Source organism: Elephas maximus, chromosome 8 (genome assembly GCF_024166365.1).
Source record: "Elephas maximus indicus isolate mEleMax1 chromosome 8, mEleMax1 primary haplotype, whole genome shotgun sequence".
NCBI classification, from domain to species: domain Eukaryota; kingdom Metazoa; phylum Chordata; class Mammalia; order Proboscidea; family Elephantidae; genus Elephas; species Elephas maximus.
In genome coordinates, this window is record NC_064826.1 from 5,267,298 (window position 1) to 5,284,249 (window position 16,952).

The 16,952-nt window shown below is 46.8% G+C and overlaps 1 protein-coding gene across 12 annotated transcripts in view; it reads left to right on the forward strand.

The window, feature by feature from the left end:
- TPK1 (thiamin pyrophosphokinase 1) overlaps positions 1 to 16,952 on the forward strand; it is a 318,478-nt gene that overhangs the window by 197,848 nt on the left and 103,678 nt on the right. For all 12 annotated transcript variants that reach the window (XR_007518488.1, XR_007518487.1, XM_049894325.1 and 9 more), the window contains one exon: positions 13,987 to 14,098. Coding sequence is in view for 10 of the 12 variants with exons in the window: in XM_049894325.1 (XP_049750282.1) it covers positions 13,987 to 14,098 (112 nt within the window). In the remaining 2 variants the exon portion in view is untranslated. The remainder of the gene's footprint in view (positions 1 to 13,986; positions 14,099 to 16,952) is intronic.

The following is a 16,952-nucleotide window of genomic DNA, read 5'->3' on the forward strand; positions in this document are numbered from 1 at the left end:
GCGGTGCTCACGGCGCTCACACCGAGCGTCGGGCGGTGCTCACGGCGCTCACACCGAGCGTCGGGCGGTGCTCACGGCGCTCACACCGAGCGTCGGGCGGTGCTCACGGCGCTCACACCGAGCGTCGGGCGGTGCTCACGGCGCTCACACCGAGCGTCGGGCGGTGCTCACGGCGCTCACACCGAGCGTCGGGCGGTGCTCACGGCGCTCACACCGAGCGTCGGGCGGTGCTCACGGCGCTCACACCGAGCGTCGGGCGGTGCTCACGGCGCTCACACCGAGCGTCGGGCGGTGCTCACGGCGCTCACACCGAGCGTCGGGCGGTGCTCACGGCGCTCACACCGAGCGTCGGGCGGTGCTCACGGCGCTCACACCGAGCGTCGGGCGGTGCTCACGGCGCTCACACCGAGCGTCGGGCGGTGCTCACGGCGCTCACACCGAGCGTCGGGCGGTGCTCACGGCGCTCACACCGAGCGTCGGGCGGTGCTCACGGCGCTCACACCGAGCGTCGGGCGGTGCTCACGGCGCTCACACCGAGCGTCGGGCGGTGCTCACGGCGCTCACACCGAGCGTCGGGCGGTGCTCACGGCGCTCACACCGAGCGTCGGGCGGTGCTCACGGCGCTCACACCGAGCGTCGGGCGGTGCTCACGGCGCTCACACCGAGCGTCGGGCGGTGCTCACGGCGCTCACACCGAGCGTCGGGCGGTGCTCACGGCGCTCACACCGAGCGTCGGGCGGTGCTCACGGCGCTCACACCGAGCGTCGGGCGGTGCTCACGGCGCTCACACCGAGCGTCGGGCGGTGCTCACGGCGCTCACACCGAGCGTCGGGCGGTGCTCACGGCGCTCACACCGAGCGTCGGGCGGTGCTCACGGCGCTCACACCGAGCGTCGGGCGGTGCTCACGGCGCTCACACCGAGCGTCGGGCGGTGCTCACGGCGCTCACACCGAGCGTCGGGCGGTGCTCACGGCGCTCACACCGAGCGTCGGGCGGTGCTCACGGCGCTCACACCGAGCGTCGGGCGGTGCTCACGGCGCTCACACCGAGCGTCGGGCGGTGCTCACGGCGCTCACACCGAGCGTCGGGCGGTGCTCACGGCGCTCACACCGAGCGTCGGGCGGTGCTCACGGCGCTCACACCGAGCGTCGGGCGGTGCTCACGGCGCTCATCAGACGATGCTCACAGCACTCGCTGAGCATAGGGCGATTCTCAAGGCACTAACACTGAGCGTCGGGCGATGCTCACATCACTAACACTGAGCGTCGGGCGATGCTCACGGCACTAACACTGAGCATAGGGCGATTCTCACGGCACTAACACTGAGCGTCGGGCGATGCTCACAGCACTAACACTGAGCGTTGGGTTCACGCTGAGTGTCGGGCGATGCTCACGGCTCTCACGCTGAGGATCAGGCGATGCTCACATCACTCAATGAGCATCAGGTGATGCTCACAGCACTCACACTGAGCGTGGGGCGATGCTCACATCACTAACACTGAGTATCGGGCGATGCTCACGGTGCTCACGCTGAGCGCTGGGCAATGCTCACGGCATTAGTGCCGTTCTGTTCACATTCGGGCTTTGGTGTTCCCCAGGATGTGCCTGTACAGTCAGTGCCATTCACGTGGCCTGGCGTGACTTTGTCTTTTCATTGGACGCGAGTGCATCGTTCATGTGTTACACCCCCCTCAGTTTTTTTGTCGTTGCTAGCTGCCATTGAGTCGGCCTGACTCACGGTGACCCCATGCATAACAGAAGGAGATACCGCCCAGTCCTGTGCCATCTGCATGATCAGTTGCAATCGGACCATTGTGATTGACAGAATTTATTGGCTGATTTTTGGAACTACAGTAAAACTTGAGAAAGCCAGAATGTGTGTAAGGTAGAAATCCGTCAGAGAAGGAAAACTGAAATATTTTCCACTAAAATGAGCATTAGAGAAGTGATAAGACTGCACCCTGTCAAAGGCAGAAAACTTTTGAGACTCAGAGAAACAAGGCAGTCCTGTCGAGTTCTGCCTCTCACTATAGATCACCAGGCCTTTCTTCCTAGTCTGCCTTTGTCAGGAGGCTCTGCTAAAACCTGTTCAGCATCATGGTACCACACATGCTGCCACTGACAGATGGGTGGTAGCTACACCTGAGGTGCACTGGCCAGGAATCAAAGTCGGGTCTTCTACATGCAAGGTGAGAATTCTACCCCTGAACCACTACTGCCTCATGTTTTATTTTTTTAGCTAAACAAAATAATAATGAAATAGCTAATATTTATTAAAAACTACACGTCAAGCACTCTATGTACAACTCTGTGATGTTAGGTAATACCTGTTTTGCAGATGAGGGGTTTCAGACATAGAGAGGCTAACTTAAGTGCCCAAAGCCACACAGCTGAGAAGCCCTAGGACATTTGATCGAAGGGAGGCCAAATCTAGAGTCAGTGCTGATTCTCACTACAATCTTGCTGACTCTCTTAGTACCATTGGAAGCCAACAGAGTTATGGAAATAACTGAAATGGAGTGCCAGCATTCTACTATAAAATGACCCGTGTTATGGTCATATGATTTTTTTTTAAATAATATTTTATTGTGTTTTCAGTGAAAGTTTACACAGCACATTAAGTCCCTACTTAACAATTACTGCACACATTGTTCAGAGACACTGGGTATATTTTTTACAGTGTGTTCACATCCTGATTAATCCCCTTCTGGATGTTTCCCTCCCAGTCATCTGGTTTTCCTGTCCCCTGGCCCTTTCGTCTTTGCTTTAGAGCAAGTGTTGGCCATTTGGTCTCATAAAGATGATGTTTTAAAGGTGCACCGTCCTCACTGGTAATATTCTCTATTTTATGAGCCAAGCTGTTCCTTATCTAAAAGGTGACCTCAAGGGGTAGTTTCGTTTCAAGGTTTATGGAATACCTCAGGGTGATAGTCTTAAGGAGTCCTCTAGCCTCAACTGGTCCAGTAAGTCTGGACTTTTTAAGAATTTGAGGTCCTGTCCTACATTTTTCTCCCCTTCTATCGGATCCATCAGTTGTAGCCCTGATCAGCACGGTCGTTAGTAGTAGCCAGGCACTGTCTAGTTCTGGTCTCAGGGTACATGAGGCCGTGGACCACGTAGACTGTTGATGGTCTTATTATTTTTAAGACAAACAACTAAAAATGGAAAAGCCACATTTAATAATGTAATTAACAATTTCTATGGATAAGTTGATAAATAATCCCTGGATTAAAACCGCAGCTGCAGAAGGAAGATCCCGCCCTTCCAACAGTCCTTCATACATTACGGTCTTCAGACTCTTCACGGGAGCCTCAGTACACCTCAGAAAAATGCCCGCCCCGCTGACAGAGCTGCTAAATGCCGGCCTTTCAAAGTAGTCTTCCGAATTATCGGAACGAAAGCTTCCTATGACCTACTACTCAAATTGCCTTAAAACAAAGACTTACTGGCATCTCTCATAGGAGAAAATTTAAAAGATTTGCTCCTATCTTTTTTATTATTTGATTCTATTTAATTGTGCTTGTATTCTAAATAGCCATCTATACGTATATCCATCAGTTTCACCTGCTGTTATGTCATTGGCTTATATTACAGGGTGTCAAAATCATTCACATTGTGCTTGTGCTAAGGGTGGAGAGACAAGGATATGGCAGGGTTAATCGTGATAAGGAGGCACGAGGTCAAATGAGAGTATTAAAATTGGATCTGCTGAATGAAAGAAGATACTAACATTCCGGGGACATTCAACGGCAGGACCTGATTTTTTATAATCCCAAAGACTGTTTTCTTATAGATGGCTTTAGAAATTAAACCCTAAAACGCCCTCGGCGTGCTGGTTATCCTAAGTGCCGGCATCCAACAGTGAGAATGCGGTGCTCTTCTTGTACAGGTCGAGGAAAGAGGTGCTGTCAGTTATTTAGAATCTGATTTATGCCTTGAGAGACAGGCTGCCACTCTCTGTGATTCTAAGGAAGCCGGGTATCAAGGAGCAATTTCCACAGAATTGAAAGTGGCGTGGGGTTATGAATAAAGTCTGAGCCGGTGTGACCTTCCCTGTCAGGTGATAAGGCCATAAATATGTTGGTAATTCTGCATTGTGTGAGTACCTGTTCTTTTCCATCATTGCAGAGTTTCTGGGATGACATAAATCAGGGCCAGCAAAACTAAAACAAAATTTTATCATATGAAAAAAAATCGAAGAGCAGAAAACACAAAGCACAAAGCACAGGGCTGCAGCCCCATCGTGTGTTGTTTCTGAAGTACGTCCAGAGGTGGAAGCTTTGCAATGACCAATCAAATCTAGACCAACGCCTTGGCTACATTTTGTCACTCATTTAAGTGGAAAGAGTATGAGTAACTTAATGCTTCCTTCCCGAGACGCCAAATTCATTAAGGACAAAGGTTCGTCCTGGCTTTAGCGACCCCCTCTTCAGAGGGCATAGCAAGCTCCGTCTTCATGACCTTGTTATCTGTTTGATTTGATAACCATTGGGGAACATTTTCTCACTTCCCTCTTCCCTTTCCCAAGAATAAAAATAAGGAGGGAAAACTCAGTGCAGAGAACCTCCAGAAAAAGGGTGGGAAAAAAACAAGTAGTTTTCTTTAGAAACAGAGAAAAATAAAACTTACCATTCTCCTCTTTTTTAAAAGGGACCCATGCCCTCCTTTGAACAGGAGTTGCCCTGTTGTTCTGTTTTATGGACACTTAAGGCAGCAAAAGTGTTCCAGGATGAGGAGGGAATGGCAGTATGTACAGAGATAAAGCCATCTGGACAGAGGTGCCTGGGAAGGGACGGGAGAGATGGAGAGCATGTCAGCCATCTATTGCTGTATAACAAATGACCCCCAAACCTGATGGCTGGAAAGAACAACAGACATTGATTATGTCTCAAAGTTTCTGAGCCAGGAGATGGGCTTGGTGTAAAGTTGAGCCATCTGGCCACAGACTATGGTTCCCCCTTACATGCTGGCAGGCTGGCTGTGGGGGCCTCTGTTCCACTCCATGTGGCCCCTCCACTGGGCTGCTTGGGTACCCACATGACAGAGTATTTGGCTTCCCCCAGAGCAAGTTACCCAAAGCAGCGCCAGTGTTTCCCATGGTTCAGCCTCAGAAGTCACACCCACTCCTCTTCAGTGCCCTTGCCGTCACCCAGCTTGGACCCGCTCAGTGTGAGGCCTAGGTCGTAGGAGGCAGGTCCATTGGGTGCCTTTTGGAGACTGTCCACCATAGGGACATATGATAGGCAAGCACACAGTCACATAGATAGCTGCTGTCAAGTCAAGTCTGATTCATGGCAACCCCACGCACAAGAGAATGAAATGTTGCCTGGTCCTGCGTCATCCTCACAACCACCAGCATGTTTGAGTCCGTTGTTGTAGCTCTTGTGCCAATCCATCTCACCAAGGGCCTCCTTCACCCTCACTGGCCCTCTTTTTCACCAAACACGGTGTCCTCCTCCAATGATTGATCCCTCCTGGTGATATGTCCAAAGCAAGCTAGTTGGACAACGCTTTGTTGTGATCCACGGGTTTTCACTGCCTAATTTTTGGGAGTAGATAGATCACCAAGCCTTTCTTCCTCGTCTGTCTTAGCCTGGAAGCCCTGCTGAAGTCTGTGCACCCTGGATGACCCTGGCATTTGGAATACTGGTGGCATAGTTTTCAGCCTCCCGGCAACATGCAAGCCACCACAGTATGGCCAACAATAGAGGGGTGGACACAAACCTTATACATATATGAACAGGAGAGGGTGAAAGATGAAGCAGTTCACTTGAGTGTGAAGTGAGAGTGAGCATGCTGGCCTGCAGAGGACCTGATTGTGACAGAAGTGCAGGCTGCTTGGGTGCCTGTTGTTCCTCACACCCAGTGTTCATTATTGTTTTGTCATGCCTTCATGAGACCATCTCTTTACCCATTGTTCCTCACACCTAGTGTCCATCATTGTTTTGCTGTACCTTCACGAAACCGTCTCTGTTACCCATTGTTCCTCACACCTAACCTAGTGTCCCTCACTGTTTTGTCATGCCTTCATGAGACCATCTCTTTACCTATTGTTCCTCACACCGAGTGTCCATCATTGTTTTGTCATGTCTTCATGAGACAGTCTCTGTTACCCATTGTTCCTCACACCTAGGGTCCATCACTGTTTTGTCATGCCTTTGTGAGACAGCCTTTGTTACCCCTTGTTCCTCACACCCAGTGTTGATCGTTGTTTTGTCATGCCTTCATGAGACCGTCTCTTTACCCATTGTTCTGCATACCTACTGTCCATCTTTGTTTTGTCAGGCCTTCATGAGACCATCTCTATTACTCATTGTTCCTCACACCTAGTGCCCATCACTGTCTTGTTGTGTCTTCACAAGACAATCTCTGTTACAGCACAGAAACAAAGCTAAGTTTCAGGAGATTACCACCAGAAATCTCATTGTAATTTTACTTCCGTGAATCCAAAACTTTACCTTCCCCCCCAAAAAACCATTCTTTTACTTTTCTGATATCAAAGGCTCTTAAAGAAAACAAAACAAAAATACAAACCCATTACCATGAAGTCAATTTTGACTCATAGGGGACACTTTAAGACAGAGCAGAACTGCCCCATAGGGTTTACAAGGCTATAATCTTTATGGAAGCAAACTGCCACATCTTTCTCTGAGGAGCGACTGGTGGGTTCGAACTGCTGATGCCACCAGGACTCCTACATAGCCCATATGTTTTCCAACGATCAAAATGAGATGACCATGACGGTTAAGGGTATGCTTTTCTGGCATGAAAGGTGTATTCATTCCAACACCCCTTCCTCTTTTTCTTTAACTGGGGCTTTCTCGTGGCCTCTTCTGGTTTCTGAGGGTTAGTAGTCATGCTGGTTTTTGAAATCAGTAAGTGTAAAGTTGTCATCATTCCCATTGTCCAGGAGCACTGACAGTGTCCCACAATCTACTTCAAAAAAATTGGCCAGTGAAAACCCATTTAATACAGATGTGTACAGTAAACCCAGTACACTTGATGTGAATTCTACATTTGTGGGACAGAGTAGAAGAAAACATGCAAGTCTCGTACCTTGGAGGTTTCACAGCGACAAGGCCGTCCAGGGGACCGTTTCTTTTGCAGCCACTTTAACACTGCGTGTGGTCCTAGTCTGAAAACGCCAGCATCGGAATTGGGCTTTGGGTGGGAGAGGGGGCTGGAGTGTCGTCTCCTTCCATCTATTCCGTCCACTCTTCTTTCCTGCAGGCGATTTAATTTCCTGTGGTGCTTGTAGATAAATCTCTAAAGTATCTGGAGAAAGGACAAAAATGAGCCCGCAGAGGTTAGCATGTGTCTGACCAGCACACAGGGATGCCCCTGTCATACCAGCCCACGCTGTGTGCAGCAAGTTAAGTGCAGCTGCAGGTGTGCAGTAGGCGCAGGTGTGCAGTAGGCGCAGGTGTGCAGTAGGCGCAGGTGTGCAGTAGGTGCAGGTCTGCAGTAAGTGCAGCTGCAGGTGTGCAGTAAGTACAGGTGTGCAGTAAGTGTAGCCGCAGGCACGCAGTAGGGGCAGCCATAGGCACGCAGTAGGGCCAGCAGCATGTAGCCATGGGGTGTACAAGCAGCACTAACCGGGATTGCATGAGTGATGTCCACCTCACACACCTGCTCCTGGACTCTTTTACACTAAGTAGAAAGTGTGTTTGCGTCCTTCCTACGTTTAGCTGCATCGTGAATGATCTTGCTAACTTGCTGTGTGTTTTGTGGGATCCACACTAAGCTTTCTGTCTTAGTTTCCTAGTGCTGCTACAACAGACATACCACAAGTGGGTGGCTTTAAAGAAGATAAATGTATTTTCTCACAGTTCAGGAGGCCAGCAGTCCTAACTGAGGTCACCAGCTCTAGGGGAGGCTCTCTCTGATGGCTCTGGGGGAAGGTCCTTGTCTCTTTGTTTCTGTTCCTCCTTTCCTTGCTGTCTCACATGGCATCTCCCTTCCCCAGTCTGTGCTTCCTTGCCTCTGTGTCTAATCTCTTTTTATATCTCACAAGTGGTTAGGTTTAGGACACACCCTATCCTGATATGACCCTATTCCCAAATGGAATTACATCCACAGGTTTTTCTTTTTCATTTTTTACTAGTTGCCTTAAGAGTTGATTCTGACTTCTGGCAGAGTAGAAACGGCTCCACAGGGTTTTCAAGGCCGTGACCTTTCAGAAACAGATCACCAGGCCCTTCTTCCAAGGTACCTCTGGGTGGGTTTGAACCACCAACCTTTGGGTTAGTAGTTGAGCGCCTAACCCTTTGCAACACCCAGAGGTTAGGATTCCAGCACATACTTTGGGAGACACAATTCCGTTTGTAACACTGTGTCAGTATAAGTCTCGGCACAGTTACTGAATTTAAGGATTTAGTGATGGTTATGGATGGAATTGTATCCCCCCAAAATACATGTTGTCCTAGGAGCCCTAATACAAGGCATAAACAGAATACAAAACATTACCAAAAATGACGGAGAGAAACCCGATAACTGGGAGCTCCTAAAAATCAAACACCTATGCTCATCTAAAGACTTCACCAAGAGAGTAAAAAGACCACCTACACACTGGGAAAGAATTTTCAGCTATGACATCTCCGACCAGCACCTGATCTCTAAAATCTATATGATTCTGTCAAAACTCAACCACAAAAAGACAAACAACCCAATCAAGAAGTGGGCAAAGGATATGAACACACACTTCACTAAAGAAGATATTCAGGCAGCTAACAGATACATGAGAAAATGCTCTCGATCACTAGCCATTAGAGAAATGCGGATTAAAACTACAATGAGATTCCATCTCACTCCAACAAGGCTGCCATTCATCCAAAAAATACAAAATAATAAATGTTGGAGAGGCTGCGGAGAGATTGGAACTCTTATACACTGCTGGTGGGAATGTAAAATGGTACAACCACTTTGGAAATCTATCTGGCGTTATCTTAAACAGTTAGAAATAGAACTACCATACAACCCAGAAATCCCACTCCTCGGAATATACCCTAGAGAAACAAGAGCCTTCACACAAACAGATATATGCACACCCATGTTTATTGCAGCTCTGTTTACAATAGCAAAGAGCTGGAAGCAACCAAGGTGTCCATCTACGGATGAATGGGTAAATAAATTGTGGTATATTCACACAATGGAATACTACGCATCAATAAAGAACAGTGACGAATCTTTGAAACATTTCATAACATGGAGGAACCTGGAAGGCATTATGCTGAGCGAAATCAGTCAGAGGCAAAAGGACAAATATTGTATAAGACCACTATTATACGATCTTGAGAAATAGTATAAACCGAGAAGAACACATACTTTTGTGGTTACGAGGGGGGGAGGGAGGGAGAGAGGGAGAGGGTTTTTTACTGATTAATTAGCTGATAAGAACTGCTTTAGGTGAAGGGAAGGACAACACTCAATACATGGAAGGTCAGCTCAACTGGACTGGACTGGACCAAAAGCAAAGAAGTTCCGGGATAAACGGAATACTTCAAAGGTCAGCGGAGCAAGGGTGGGGGTTTGGGAACCATGGTGTAAGGGGACTTCTAAGTCAATTGGCAAAATAATTCTATTATGAAAACATTCTGCATCCCACTTTGAAATGTGGCGTCTGGGGTCTTAAAAGCTAACAAGCGGCCATCTAAGATGCATCAATTGGTCTCAACCCACCTGGATCAAAGGAGAATGAAGAACACCAAGGTCACACGACAGCTAAGAGCCCAAGAGACAGAAAGGGCCACATGAACCAGAGACCTGCATCATCCTGAGACCAGAAGAACTAGTTGGTGCCCGGCCACAATCGATGACTGCCCTCACAGGGAGCAGAATAGAGAACCCCTGAGGTAGCAGGAGATCAGTGGGATGCAGACCCCAAATTCTCATAAAAAGACCATACTTAATGGTCTGGATGTGACTAGAGGAATCCCGGCAGTCATGGTCCCCAAACCTTCTGTTGGCACAGGACGGGAACCATCCCCGAAGACAATTCATCAGACATGAAAGGGACTGGACAGTGGGTGGGAGAGAGATGCTGATGAAGAGTGAGCTAATTATATCAGGTGGACACTTGAGACTGTGTTGGCATCTCCTGTCTGGAGGGGGGATGGGAGGATAGAGAGAGTTGGAGGCTGCCAAAGTTTTCACGAAAGGAGAGACTGGAAGGGCTGACTCATTAGGGGGAGAGCAAGTGGGAGTAAGGAGTAAGATGTATATTAACTTATATGTGACAGACTGACTTGATTTGTAAACGTTTACTTGAAGCTCAATAAAAGTTAATAAAAAATATGTATATATATACATGTTGTAATTCCTAACCTGTATGACTGTAGTTATAATCCCATTTGGGAATGGATCGTTTTTGTTATGTTAATAGTGTAGGCTACATTTTGAGTCAATCTTTTTTGAGATAGAAAAGAGGCTAAACAAGTGAACGAGCAGAGCAGAGATGGGAAGAAAGATGCCAAACGACAGGACAGTCACCCAGGAGCAGAAGCTCAAAGAGACAAGGCCTTCCTCCAGAGCTGACAGAGAGAAAGCCTTCCCCTAGAGCCGCACTCTGAATTCGGACTCTAGGCTCCTAAACTGTGAGGAAATAAAATTCTGTTAGTTAAAGCCACCCACTTGTGGTATTTCTGTTATAGCAGCACGAGATAACTGAGACAGTGATGTAAATTAAATTCAAATGCCACGTTTCACATTGCAGCCATGTTTGTTATTTTGGCAAAAGCACAATCTTGGGTGGGCGTGGTCTTAGCCATTTCATAGCCATTTGCCAAGAGCAGGCATCATACGCGAGGCAGTGAGTTCTGGTCCCAGCTAAGGTCCTGTTTCGGTGTGCTGTTTGTCCAGCTTGGCTCTGCAGTCTAGCTGTGATCCTGTGTGCTGTCTGGCCTTGCATGGCTGTGGGTATGATTTCTTTTAAATGTTATCTGAGATTTTACATCACATCGTGGCTTCCCTTCACTTAGCAACAGCTTCACACCTTATCAAGGTTGTTAGATTTGCTAAATAACCACTGTTGGGAAGGCAAACCGTGATTGGTTTTGTTCCCTTCTTTGCCCTGTACAACTGCCTTTGACTTGAAAGACGGGGTGGAGCAGGAACCTCTCGAGGCTGGATGGAAGTAAATGACCAGTCCCGGGCCTCAGGCTTCCGGTAATGACATACATCCTCAGGGAGGCTGTGCGTCTGCCTGGGTCAGATCTCATGTACACTCACTCATGCATATTACAAACTGAGAAATCTGGGGAACGAACAAAAATCTTTTTGTACAGTTGTTCATTTGTAAGATGTCACCTAGTCTTGATATACAGGATGTAAGCGTGATATCACTCTCCTTTCACTGCACAAAGCTAGATTTGCATATTTCTAAGCACAAAAACCATTCACATTTGGCTAAACTCCTTTTTGCAATGAGAGGAAAAAAAAGAGTTGATTGATTGTAGGCTAAGACCTATCTCTGACTTCTCAAGTCCACAAACTAGTTTATTCCCATATTGAAAATTTCAAGGTCTGTTGATTCTTAAACTAATGAGGAAGGCAATGAATATATAGCAGGGCTGGAACCGAAAGCGGACTGTTGTGTCGTTTAAATCAGTGGATTTTATGGCGGCTGTTCTCTCCCTGGGACAGTAAACTTAACGTGTACGTGCGGTTTCCTTTACATTACCGTAAGGTACGAACTGAAGGGTCTTCTCGGGAGGAATTAATATCCATAAGTTCAAAAATCATTCCTCATTTCCTTCATCACCCTTCCTTGGTATTTTAACGTACTGGTCGAATACATTAAATACATTAAACATCTTAACGCATTCGGCTGGCCACTGCCAAGCCACTAAGCTGATCAAAAGCCAGCAAAGAAGAAAGTCTTCAATTAAAAGGTAGGAATGAAGCACGGTGTTGTTGTGTGCTGTCGAGCCGATTCTGACTCCTGGCAACCCCACGCGTGCCAGAGTAGAGCTGCTCCATTGGGCCTTCTTGGCAGTGATCTCAATGAAAGCAGATCACCAGGCCTTTTTCCCACAGAACCACTGGGTGGGTTCAAACTGCCATCCTTTCGGCTGAGCACTTAAGCACTGTGCCACCAGGGTTCCTTAGGAATTAATTGTAACCCACTGAAAATCAGACAACCCAATAACCTCACAGCCCTGCTTTGATAAGTGATGAATCCACACCCCAAAAACTCATTGGCAGAAACACTGGTTGCAGAGAAAGACATGGGGAGGTCTGTGCAGGCGTGCCGTCCTTATGACAGGGGACCCCAGGAGTACAGCCCTTTCGGCAGGACACATGGACTTGGGTCCCCTTACGTGGGAAATCTGCATGCCTCCCCATCCTCTGGGCTGGAACCAAAGCAATCCTCAGGAAGGGAGCTGCTCCACAGCCCCCTCGTCGGCTCCTTTCATTAAAGGTGCTTTTGCTGCCTCCTCCAGGATTTGCTCATTAGGGTTCTGTTTGGCTGCTGTGGATGTTAATTTGCATTATGTCTGACATCTCTGTCTTCTGAGAAAGTGATCTTTATAAGGGAGCATGGAAGGAAGAACCTATGTGGCGAGCTGTGCAATGTAAATGAATTTAGGGAAGACTTCTGTACAAAAAAATAAAGGCAGCTCATGGCTTAAACAAAATTTAATTGAATGTTTTTTTTTTGTGGGGAGGGGGAGCCGAATAAGGCTGTAACTAGCAGCTCCCTGCTTACCTCCTGTGGTACTTTTCATCTGGCATTGTGTCAAACCCCCCACCACATTTAAGGACTGAGAAACTGAAAGGTCCTTGAGAGACATTTCTTTAAATTAATATACTTTAATTTTTACAGTGTTAGGTTTACAGAAAACAGAGTCCCCAAATGTTCCCTCCTCCCCCTGCACGTAGTCTCTCCTATTATTAACATCTTGCATTCCTGTGGTACATTGTTACAACTGATGAACCCCTATCTATACGTTATTAGTAACTAAAGCCCACAGTTTACATTGGGGTCGCTCTCCGTGTTGGCCAGCCCTGTGGGTTCTGACAAACGCATAAAGTCAGACGTCCACCGTGACATGTCCTGCAGATCCGCTTCACCGGCCCTCAGGGTTGAGTCAATCAGCACCTTGGCTCACAGCACATTAGCGTCTCTGGTCCAGGCGAGAGTCCTCATCGATCAGACGACTGACTGATGGTTGACTGGCTGACTGATGCTTCCCCGTATCCCCGTCCCACGTTCTCCTTCTCCCCACCCTTTCCGTGAGCAAACATTTTGGTGTGTATGAAACATTTTTCATTAGAAAAAGCATCTTACTGTGTTTGCATGTGTTTTCACTTACATCAGGGGGTGCTGTAATTTGCCCCCTCCTGTTTCCCACCTGCTCGCTAAGCACCGTCTTCAGCCCCTGTGTCTCTGTGTGCATCAAATCCATTGCTTGGTGCGTATCCTCCACGTGTTGCCTATCCTCTCTCCCAACGATGGGCACCAAGTTCAAACTGTAGTTTATATTTCCTTTAAAAATGTGGTTCTGAAGTCCGAAGGGAAGAAGCGTGGTAGTTCTTCAGGGAGATACCCCGTTTCCAGGTAGAGCACGCCTTGTCGTGGAGAGAGAGATCCATAGATACAGATACAATCTCGTGTGACATCGAGTCAATGCCAGCTTCTCGTGACCCCAAGGGACAGAACGGAACTGCCCATACGATTTCCTAGGCTGTAGTCTGTGTTACAGGAGCAGATCACCAGGTGTTTCTCCCTCAGAGCCACGGGGTGGGTTTGAACCGTGGACCTTTCAGTTAGCTAAGTGCTTAGACGTTTGTGCCACAAGGGCTCCTTCTGTAGAAATAATAATTGGCAGTAAGCTGCCTTGTAAGCTGGTCGTTAGGATTAAGTATGACAGATAACACCATGGAAGGTCCTAGAATGATGCCTGGTCCACACAGTCACGTGGTCAGTGGTACTAGTGACCCTGCCTCCCTCCCTCTCTTCCTAATGGTCAGCCCTCTCTCCCACAGGGCAAGCACAGACTGCACGTGGACACTGGCATGGAGGGTGACTGGTGTGGCCTCATTCCTGTCGGGCAGCCGTGCAGCCAGGTGACCACAGAGGGCCTCAAGTGGAACCTCAGTAAGTACAGCCCTTCCCAAAGGAGGGCTTTGCTTTTCTTGTTTGTCAAATTTCATTTGGGTATATACCAAGGAGTGGAATTGCTGGGTCAGTTGGTGGCTCTGTGTTTAACCTTCTGAGGAACTGCCAGCCCATTTTCTGCAGCAGCCATACTGTTTTTCATCCCCACCAGCAATAAATGAGGGTTCTGATTTCTCCACATCACATGCCATCTGGGCCTTTTTGATTGTAGCCGTGGTAGTGGGTCCCATTGTGGTTTTGACCAGCACTGCCCTGATGCTGAGCATCTTTTTATGTGTGTATTGGTCATTTGCGTATCTTCTTTAGAGAATATCTCTTCATATCCTTGGTCCATATGTCACTTGGTCATTTTTTATTATTGAGTTGTAAGAGTATATATTTTAGCTACAAGTCCTTTATCAGATATGTGGCTTGCAAATATATTCTCACAACCATTGGCTTGTCTTTCCATTTTTCTGAAATTTAATTAATTGATTTAATTTGATGAAGTCCAGTTTATCTTTATTTTTCTTTCATGGATCGTGCTTTTTGTGTCGTTTCTGAGAACTCTTTGCTCACCCTTCTTCGTGATTTTGCCTGTTGAAAATCTACTTTATTCTTCCTGAGCAGGAGCTGTTCAAGTTCTTTTTATAGTTCAACCTCTGAGATTTTGTAATATTAGCTCTTTTTAAATTTTAAAATGGTTTTCAGCCCTCATGAACCACGTTAGATCCTGATTATACTAAAATGGTCTGATTTGAAAAGGACGAAAACTGGGGTGGGCAGTCGACGTGAGGAATGCTGATAAAAGAAACTGCCAGGCTTTGTGAGGCACTCGGCTCTAGTCTCTCAGAAAATGACAGTAGTTTAACCCCACAGCTTTGATTGAACTTCAAGGCAATCATCCCAGTTTGCCAACACCCGAGATTGTAAAAAGTAAAACGCGAAACCACGCCGTTCTTTTATAATACATGTAACTGTCCGATTCCCACAGAGACAGAAGTCGATTTCAAGAAACCGTTTGAGGATAAAAATATATATATATATATATTTTAAAAAACCTTTCCCTTTTCCATGGCCATAAAGTTGTAAGTTTCAAATTTGGGTCACCTGAAATTACGTATGAGATGAGATACGGATTCAAGTTTACATTTTTTTCCTCATTGATAACCAATCCCTCAGCATCCCTGATCGTTCGTTCTCTGTGATGTACATTATACCACAGTCAGAGTTTTGTAGCGAGCCTGTGTTTCTTGATGGTCTCTTCTCTTCCCAGGGCTTACATGCTTCTTCCTGTACTTATTTACCAAAGCTGTGTAATAAGTATGGAAGAGTGAGAAGTCCGCCAAATGTGTTCTTCAAAATTTTCATGACTGTTCCTGACTGTTTGCTCTTCTTCATAAATATTAGAATTATCTTGACAGGTTTCTCTCTCTCACACACACAATTCCATTGGAATTTTAATTGGAATGCATTCAATTTATAGATTCATTTGGGGAAAATAGAATAACTTTCGAAGAATACATTTGTTTGGAATTGGGTCTTCCCACCCATAAACATAACTTACCTCTCCATTTGTTTAGAAATTTTTTTTTGCTTTCAATAATTGTATAATTTTCTCCATAAAGATCATGCATATCTTTTATAGGATTTATTTCTGGAGACCCTATATTTTACATTACTATTGTAAATTATACCTTTTTAAAAAATGTACATGTTCTAACTCCGTTGCTGGTATACAGACATGCAATGGATTTCAGTGAAAACCCTGGTGGCATACTGTTTACCAGCTATGGCTGCTAACCAAAAGGCTGGCAATTTGAGTCCACCAGGCGGTCCTTGGAAGCCCTATGGGGCAGTTCTACTCTGTCCTATAGGGTCACTATTAGTCGGAATCGACTCAAAGGCAATGTTTTTTTTTTATTTGTTTGCTTTTGGTAACTCCATTGCTGGTATATAGACATGCAATTGATTTCATTACATTATATTCAAGAGCCCTGGTGGCGCAGTAGTTAAGCGCTCAGCTGCTAACTCAAAGGTCAGCAGTTTGAACCCATCAACTGCTCTGTGGGAGAAAGATGTGGCAGTCTGCTCCAAGATTACAGCCTAGGAAACCGTATGGGTCAGCTGTGCTCTGTCTAGAGGGTTGCTATGGGTCGTAATCAACTCGAAGGCAGTGGGTATATTGGATTCATATGTGGCTGAGTCCTGTTATAATTTTTAAAAATGTGACTGTGGAGTCACTTGGGTTTTCTATGTTGCGTTGTTGTTGTTAGGTGCCGTCGAGTTGGTTCCAACTCATAGCAACCCTATGCACGACAGAAAGAAACACTGCCCAGTCCTGAGCCACCCTCACAATCATTGTTATGCTTGAGCTCATTGTTGCAGCCACTGTGTCAGTCCACCTCGTTGAGGGTCTTCCTCTTTTCCGCTGACCCTGTACTCTGCCAAGCATGATGTCCTTCTTCAGGGACTGATCCCTCCTGACAACATGTCCAAAGTATGTAAGATGCAGTCTCGCCATCCTTGCTTCTAAGGAGCATTCTGGTTATACTTTTTCTAAGACAGATTTGTTCGTTCTTTTGGCACCCCAGCCCGTCCATGGTATATTCAACAGTCTTTGCCAACACCACAATTCAAAGGCCTCAATTCCTCTTCACTCTTCCTTATTCATTGTCCAGCTTTCACATGCACATGATGCGACTGAAAATACCATGGCTTGGGTGAGGCGCACCTTTGTCTTCAGGGTGACATCTTTGCTCTTCAACACTTTAAAGAGGTCCTTTGCAGCAGATTTGCCCAGTGCAATGCATCTTTTGATTTCTTGACTGCTGCTTCCATGGCTGTTGATTGT